General features: G+C 44.8%; 1 protein-coding gene across 2 annotated transcripts in view; it reads right to left on the bottom strand.

Annotated features, from left to right (window-relative positions):
• Positions 1-7,001, bottom strand: part of EDIL3 (EGF like repeats and discoidin domains 3) — a 407,373-nt gene extending 400,372 nt beyond the window's left edge. For both annotated transcript variants that reach the window (XM_019806447.2, XM_011232960.3), the window contains exon 1: positions 6,418-7,001. In XM_019806447.2, the coding sequence (XP_019662006.1) occupies positions 6,418-6,484 (67 nt within the window). In that variant the 5' untranslated portion in view covers positions 6,485-7,001. The remainder of the gene's footprint in view (positions 1-6,417) is intronic.
• Between the last annotated feature and the right edge of the window lie 1,297 nt (positions 7,002-8,298).

Below are 8,298 nucleotides of genomic sequence, written 5' to 3' on the forward strand. Positions count from 1 at the left end.
GAGTCTTTGTCTAGGATGCAAGACCAATACTGGCAACAATTATTATAATATTCTTTTATACATTAATGCTTTTTGGCCTTTATAGCCCCCCTCCCCATAAACGCCCCTGGTTTTTCACACTGTAAGTTATCACTGCTTTTGCACAGACTTTTTCAGTCCTGTTTTGGTCTAATGCTGCCATGGTTTTTTGCTCTGATTAAGACTGACCTATTACCTCATATGCCTTTCATTTTGTGGATCCAGTTTATAGAAAGCCCAGAAACTTAAAAAACAAGAGACATGAGCTTTTCTGTATGATCTAAATATTAATGCATTATCGATTTTAGGTGCTCATGAGTTTTTGATGTTTTTTTCCTAGTTTCTCAGCTATGTGCTACAGGCAAAGCAAGAGACTTCTCTACAAGTAGGATGGATATAAATTATTGCCCAGATAACAGTTTCAGGCAGGACACTGTTATCAAATCAAGACATAAAATCTCAAGTTGCTCCATAATTAAGATCCTAACTTACTTCCATTTATGTTTTAAACCTCAGGATTTAGTAATAGAGGCTTCACATGATCCTGTTTTTTTCTTCACACACACACACAAAAAGTAAATGGCCAGTTCCACAAGGTTTTGGAGATTTGCAACTTCTTAATAATGATGACAGAATTGTATAGTGAATTAGGTGACCTAGCCACTATCCAGCAAAGAAATGCTGGGGATGCAGGAGGAGAAGAGGAGAAAGATGAAGATGAGACAAATGAAAAGAGTTTTTATTTTAGGAGGACTGACTCAGAAAGAATGCCACTGGAGACAGACTGTTTGGCAGTCTGTCAGCAACTGTATAAGAAATGGTGCAATGGCGAATCTGTAACCCAGTTTGAAGGGCTGTATCAGCAGATGCTAGAACTAATTTGAAAGGAATGATTATCAGTTAAGGATCAATTAAAAATAAATAAATGATGTCAAGTCACTAAAAGCTATTGATATACAATAGGCACATATATAAAGATTAATAACTGGTTAAAATGGATACTGACAAAACTTTATTTATCATGTCATTTAGTCTCTTTTGGCCACATGACTTAGGTTATTTAGAAACTTGCAAGCTCCAGGAAAAATACACTTTACCATTGTGATAGGAAAGGATAATTAATGATCTCTTACCAGTACTACAGATGTATATAAATGTACAATATAACAGAATTTCTGTTTATAAAACTTAGAGTTGATATGGAGAGTATGCTTAAAAGTATGCTAAACATTTCAGCAATACTTGTTTTGTAGCAAGTACCTCATGGCTCTATGTGCATTTCCTTGGATGGTACTCAAGAGACCCCGGAAAAATAATGGCTCACCCCAGACATGCACTTGTTTGTGGCAGTTAGAGTAACTCTATTTCCAAGTTAAAAAACTATGGTAAGAGCGGTAGGTTCTTACAATTCACCCTCCCACTCCTTCTCGGGAGACCCCTGAAAACGAACTAACAACATCAGTTTCACACAGAGAAGAAGGCACTTCCCATGATTTGCAAATTCACCTTTATTGGTTTACTTCTTTTATTTTTTCCATCTTTCCCCTAAAAGATCTCCATTGATTATCGTGACACCTGCTGGCAAGGGCACAGTTGATCCTTGTTGGCTTTTCCCTCCAACAACTTCCTCAAATCAAAGACTTTTTAGAGGTATTTTCAGTGACAACTAAGTGGTAATTTATTCAGTTTAAGTATTTATAGTACTTATATTCTAACATAATCACATAACCATGAGAAAAATTCCAATACTTATTCTACTTCATATGGGCAACGATTTGACTGATTTGACTCTTTGTATAGAAATACATGTTTGTTTTGATTAACCAAAGATATTATAATCATTACAATGGGCTATGGTTAAACAAACAAAAAACATGCCCAGTGTCTTCCTTACAACACAGATAAGAACTGAATAATAGGAATGGCTGGGTTTTGGTTTTCTACTACGTTTTTCATAATACTATCAGCTTACAAACTAGGAAATAACCATGTAAAAAGTGAACTGATTAGCTATGAGAAGTCATACCACTAATCACAGATTTACAAAATTTGCTATTTGTTTTTCAGTACCTACTCATGATGATTTACTCTGTCTTGAACTGAGTTCTGAAGTCTGCACTGTTTTATGGGGTTTTGTTTTGGTTTTTTTGTTTGTTTGTTTGTTTTTTGGTTTTCTGGCAAAAATATGATGAACCTACTCATACTCAAAGCTATTGCACCTGCAAGTGTACTCAGTAAACAACAAATATCAGAATTACTTTCTTAGGCTTTATGAAACTTTATGAAACTCTCAGATCAGGCAGGTTTTTTAAATTGTGCACCAATGATAAGATATACAGTCCGTCCCATTATGCAAAACCCTTCAAAAAAATTAAAAGTTTTGAAAATAAATTACTTAATTGAAATTTTTATCTTAGTATCAGTAAAATTTAAAGTATGGACTACTACTTTAGACTCTAGGAACTGTCAAACATATTTTGTAATGGTTTTGAGTAACCAAGCTATTTCATATTAGTATTGTATATTTTATCCCTTTATTTATTTTTTTTAAATCACTTTCTTTTATTTTTTTTAAAGATTTTATTTATTTATTCGACAGAGATAGAGACAGCCAGCGAGAGAGGGAACACAAGCAGAGGGAGTGGGGAGAGGAAGAAGCAGGCTCACAGCAGAGGAGCCTGATGTGGGGCTCGATCCCACAACGCCGGGATCACGCCCTGAGCCGAAGGCAGACGCTTAACCGCTGTGCCACCCAGGGACCCCCCCCCCTTTACTTTAGATTGCCATAATTTTGTGAGAAGGAAAAATCACATATATCTGGCAATAAAAGCAAACTTTATTAAACCACTTACTAAAAATACCCTAGATCCTGAATACATGTGTTGTTGTTGTTGTTGTTTTAAGATTTTATTTATTTATTTGAGAGAGAGAGACAGCCAGTGAGGGAGGGAACACAGGCAGGGGGAGTGGGAGAGGAAGAAGCAGGCTCCCGGCAGAAGAGCCTGACGTGGGGCCAGGAAAAGCCTGACGTGGGGCTCGATCCCAGAACTCCAGGATTACGCCGTGAGCCGAAGGCAGACGCTTAACGACTGAGCCACCCAGTCGCCCCTGAATACATGTTTTATATGGACACTGATCTTAAGATATTTGAGAAAAATACAAGAGACTTTAAATTTAGAATACAGAAGTGAAATACATTTGTCTGGCTTTGAAGATCTTTGTAACTTCAAGACCACAGAAGGAAGAATGTAGCATTTCAATTTTTTAACCATAATTTTTATATTATAAATGTTTTCCCAAAACCATATGCATATTCAAAACAAAATACATTTCAATTCTAAAGAGACATTTCGAGAATAAGTAAAAAGCTTTTTCAGAAACAGAGGGGGAAAAAAAGTGTGTGCTGTATCACCACAGTATATGGGATGGCCAAGATTTTGCATTAGTGTCAAACTGTCAAAGCAGGATACTTTATCTTCACTTTATTATTTTTAGTTCAACAGTTCAAAATTATTTTTAGGTGCTTCATCTGGTATCTGTATTAGCACTTATTTTTAATGTACAGAATTCATGGTCATGTAAATTAAATAACGAAGACACTAATGGGCAATAAATTTTTAAAAACACAAAAGCCTGTTATTTCAGTGTAAATATTGCTATCCTAATTATAGAAGCATACTGTTATTATCTTGAGTGAGACTGTTCAGTTACTAATTTTTTCTCACATAGAATAACTAAAAAACACCATTGATTAAAAAAAGGAAATTCAAATGCCAATGATTCATAGTATTTAGGACATGTCTAGACATTTTTAGACAGTGCCATTTGCTTAAAGACTTCAGGCACCAACTGCAGGCACAGGGACAGATTGCATAAGATGTCACGTGCTTGCTGCAACTGTATGCATGTTATTGGATTTTTCTGAGCAACCCACAGCGATGAATAATTTAAGAGTTAATAAAATATTCAATCTGACTGATCCATTGGTTTAATTTTAAAGTAAAAACGACTAATAAAAGAAATTAGCAAATCCCAATCATTAACACACGTAACTTGCAACCCACACAGGGAAACACCAATTTCTAAAAGGCTACATTAGATAAACGATGTCTGGGGCGGGGTGGGGGGGTGAGGGGGATGCAAGGGAAATTCTCAGTGTTAACACTGGCTTCAATAAGTTTACTCAAAGTTTAATTGTTTGGAGCTGTCACACGAGCTGCACTCTGCCTTCTGCAGGGCTGAAGCAGAATAAATTACAAAGGTGCAAGTTTAACAAAATGGGCTCGTGGAAAATGGTCCGTTTCTTTCCTAAAGCCCTCTTTCCCTCTAACCACAGGCTGACTGAAAAGAAAAAAAGGGGGGGGGAGCAATCTACGAAAGAATATGGAGTACACCGCTGCCCAATTATTGTCTAGGAACGGCAATGGAGAACCCAGGCAACACCACGGTGGTTGGTTCGTCTGGCGGAGTAAGCTGTGCCCTAAGCGTGGGTATCTTTAGGAGGCAGAGCTACCGGCTGCAGTGAACCAAGACTCACCGCGCCCCAGGGTTCCCGCAACCAGACCCAGGGAGAATAGCGCGGCCACACACGCTAGACGCATTATCTCCTCCTCCACCCCCGCCGCCCTCCACCTCAGCTCAGGGACAGATGGTGGCTGCGGTGGCACGGTGTAGGTGCGTGTGAGTGGGTGAATGCGTGTTTTTGTGTTTGGGGTGGGAACGGAGGCGGGGAAGGGAGGAGGAGAAGGTAGTGCCTGTTCTCCCCTTCCCCTTCCTGCTAGGGATGAAAGTGTTGAAGGAATCCAGACTGGAAATAAGAGAAAGGAAAAATAACAGTGGTGGGAGCCCTGTCTTTCCCATATCGCTGGGGAACTCAGCCGAGCAACCACAAAGCCATTACCATTCCTTAACCTTCGGTGGAGTGGCTGGCTCTGCCTGATAACTGCAAGGGCACTTTGTAAAGGCTGGCAAGGCACACACCTACACACACGCCTACACGCTGGGGAAAATAGCCACATTCTGGGGGAGGGAGGGAGGCCGAGGCAAAGCACCGCAATGGATCGCTACTGGCAGGGCAGCGAAGGCATCCAGGAACACCAAGCTTCTTAGGCAAACAGTAGCCCAAGAGCTCACAATTTTCCTGTGAAGCAAATAAATGGATGGATGCAGGTGTGGATGGTGTAGAATACTCACGCAGTGTGAATTTCGAATGGATTCAAGTCAGCGCTTTTAATTCAACTACCCTTTTTTAGAGGCACAGCATTTAAAACCCTGTAGTGCACTCAGCTCTCCACTTGAAGCAGCCTGCTAAGGGTTGTTTTACCCTCGGACCCCTTAGAAGGGGCCGTCCCTATCTGTGAGCGCAGAAGGGGCTCAAGTCCCTCTTGCGCGGTCTTCCCAGGGCTCCCTCTCGCTCCTCCTGCCCTTTATCAGCGCCAACTTCATCCCCGACCCGCGCAGCGACGCGGCCGGGACAAGGGCTCGTATTCACAAGACACCCTTCGCAAAGGATCTGAAATTCGTCTGTACAACTGAGTAGGAGATGCATCGAAGTCCTGTAATTTTTTTGTAGGCTGGTTTATTTCACACAAGTCATGGGCAGCACAACCAGACCAGCTCTTACAACTTTTCTGCTCTTGGGCGGGGGAGCGAGGATGTCTCGCACTGCAAGATTCTCTATTACCAAGAGTTACGCTTGTACCGTGAGGGAGTGTTGAGCCAAGCTCCGAGCCCCTGAGGTTAGAGGAGAGGCGGGTTCCTGGGGTTTTTCTGTAATCGACGCAGCGCATCCTGCATGGGAAGGCAGGAGAAAGCCGAACTGACTTGTCAGACCCGTCTCCACCTCACCCACCTCCAGAACTCCCAGGGCCAGGTTTGGATTTGCAAACCGATCAGCCCCGGCCCACTTCAGAGAACCGCACCCGGGGAACAGACGGCCATGAGGCTCTCCAGCCTCTTCCCGTTTCAAGCAGATGACGCCCGCAAGCTAGCTTCCCAGCTTCGGCCCCCACGGAAGCCCTGCCGGTTGCCCGTAGCTAGCATCCCCGGCACTGCCCTGGGAGGGATTGATCAGTGACCGGTTGCCCGAGTGAGCCGAGAAACCTCTGGTTCCCAAGAGCGCCGTTCCCTCCTCCTGCCCTCGGTCCCTTCTTTCCTCAATTTCACCTCGGTACCCCTCACCCTCTTCCCCGCTCAGCCCCACGCACAGCCCCACGCACTCCGCTCTGACTTTGCGAGCACTTTTCCGAGGCACCCGGGGCGCGCCGCCTCCTCCCTACTGCCCGCAGCGCGCTCGCCACCCCAGGCGCGCCCGGGGGACCGCCTCCAGCCCTCTGCGCGGCATTTCCCAGGGGACTCCAACCTGTCCCGCACCTAGCGGCCCGGACCCCGCCGCCTCACCTTTGCAGAACTGGGGGACACCAAGGCTGAGCCCGATGAAGAGCCAAACGGCCACCGAGCGCTTCATGATTCTGTCTCCCGGACGTGACCCCGGCTGGTCAGGGGTCGTAACGGAGGGCACTGTCGCTGAGATGGCACCGCAGGGCAGCGGCAGACCCCGCCCCTGCCGGAGAATTCAAAAAGATGTCTTCTGCCCGCAGCACTACCTTAAACAAATTCTTGGAGAGGGTGAGAAAGAGTGGTGGCCAAAGAGAGGACTCTTTCTTCTCCGTTTGCCAGCACTCCGGCTCAAGAAGGTGGGCGATCTCTGAGGAGCCGCTGGCGGGCTCAGCCTCCGCTGCGGGTGGGTGCCGGCTGAGGCGCGGCGGGCGGGGCGGGGCGGGGCGCGGGCTCCCGCGGCGGCTCCGGGTCACCCGCGCCTGTGGACAGGCAGACCGTGCGCTCGGCTTGCTCCGCTCTCGCCGCCGCAGCTGCGGGGCTTCTGACTTGGAGAACAATGAAGCGTAAGCTAGCGGGGAGCGAGCCTCCGGGTGCGCACTGTGTACAAACAGAGGCGGCGTGCGTGTGAGCCTCAGCTTCGCAGGCGCGCTCCCCTGGTGCCCGCCCGCTCCCCCCTCCCCGCCCTCCCTCGTACTCCCTCCCCCAGTCTTCCCTTCTTTCTTCCCTCTTCTCTCTGGGCTCCTTCTGCTGGAAGAGAAAAGGGAGACAACTGCAGCCACACCCTGGCACCTGCCACCACCTCTAAAGTTCCTATATTGCCTGTACATTCTCCGCACACGCCAGAGACTCTGGGGTTAAGGGAAGCACCTTGGCGTCTGATATTCTCTTGGTTCCAGCACTGACTTTACAATTAACTACGTTAAGGATGCCCCTGAAGTTCTCAGTATAGCCAGGAAAGTAAGTTAAAAGAGATTCTGAAGAGTGAGTGACTCTTGGGGCACGAAGCTGCGTGAGAAATGGAACCTTGCAAAGTGAATTGCTCCGATTCTCAGGAAATGCAACCAAGTCAACAGCCAGACTCTAATCAGTTAAGACAAGGCTGCACTGCTGTTCGCTCTGTACTTTAGTTAGCTCTAGGGCTGGGAGAGAGGTTGTGAGTTTTATCTGTTCACAGAGACAAAAAGGCGAAGGCCTGGGGCAAGCGAGTAGGAAACACATCTCTTACAAAGCAGGACACGTTTCAGACGAGAAATTATGGAGAGAATTTGAGCATTGTGAAAGAAAAGAGAAGGAAAGGGCAGATTCTTGACGTATCAGTAAGGTGGGTCCAATTTTTTCTGCTCTCCACAAAAACCAGTATAAAATGGACTAGTGTGTCCTGCAGTGAAAGAGGCTACAGAATACAGACCATAGCTTAAAATTGTGCTTTCTCCTCTGTTGTTACGTTAGAGTGATTGATCAATGTACATGGATTTGATTCCATCAGTTGCAGGTACCAAAATGAAACACAGCTCTTTTTCCTTCTTCTAGAGAAAGTAGGAGAGAGAGGGAGAACCACAGAAATAGAAAAATTGTAGGACACATTCTCAAAAGCAAGCATTTCAAATGAGAATGTACACAGAAAGATAACAGGACAATTAGTCCTGCAACTTCATCTCCTTTACCTCCTTGAGTCCTTTAAACCTCCATTTCTACCTTCCTTTTGGAATTTGAAGTGAGATCAAGGATGCAAGGTTGATAGAAAAGTAAAACCGCATGTTGCTATGGAGGAGTTAAGATACTGTACCACTGGCAAACACACACAAAACAAGAGCAACAACAAAAATTATGTCAAAGCAAGTTTTGTTCAGATCTCATGTTCCACGGGAGGGTAATTTTTTTTTTTTCTTTTAACACATGGCTTTGCTAAGGGAAAGAGGGAGAATCGCTTATTTACTGTTT

The sequence above is a fragment of the Ailuropoda melanoleuca genome, chromosome 3 (genome assembly GCF_002007445.2).
Source record: "Ailuropoda melanoleuca isolate Jingjing chromosome 3, ASM200744v2, whole genome shotgun sequence".
Classification (NCBI taxonomy): Eukaryota; Metazoa; Chordata; class Mammalia; order Carnivora; family Ursidae; genus Ailuropoda; species Ailuropoda melanoleuca.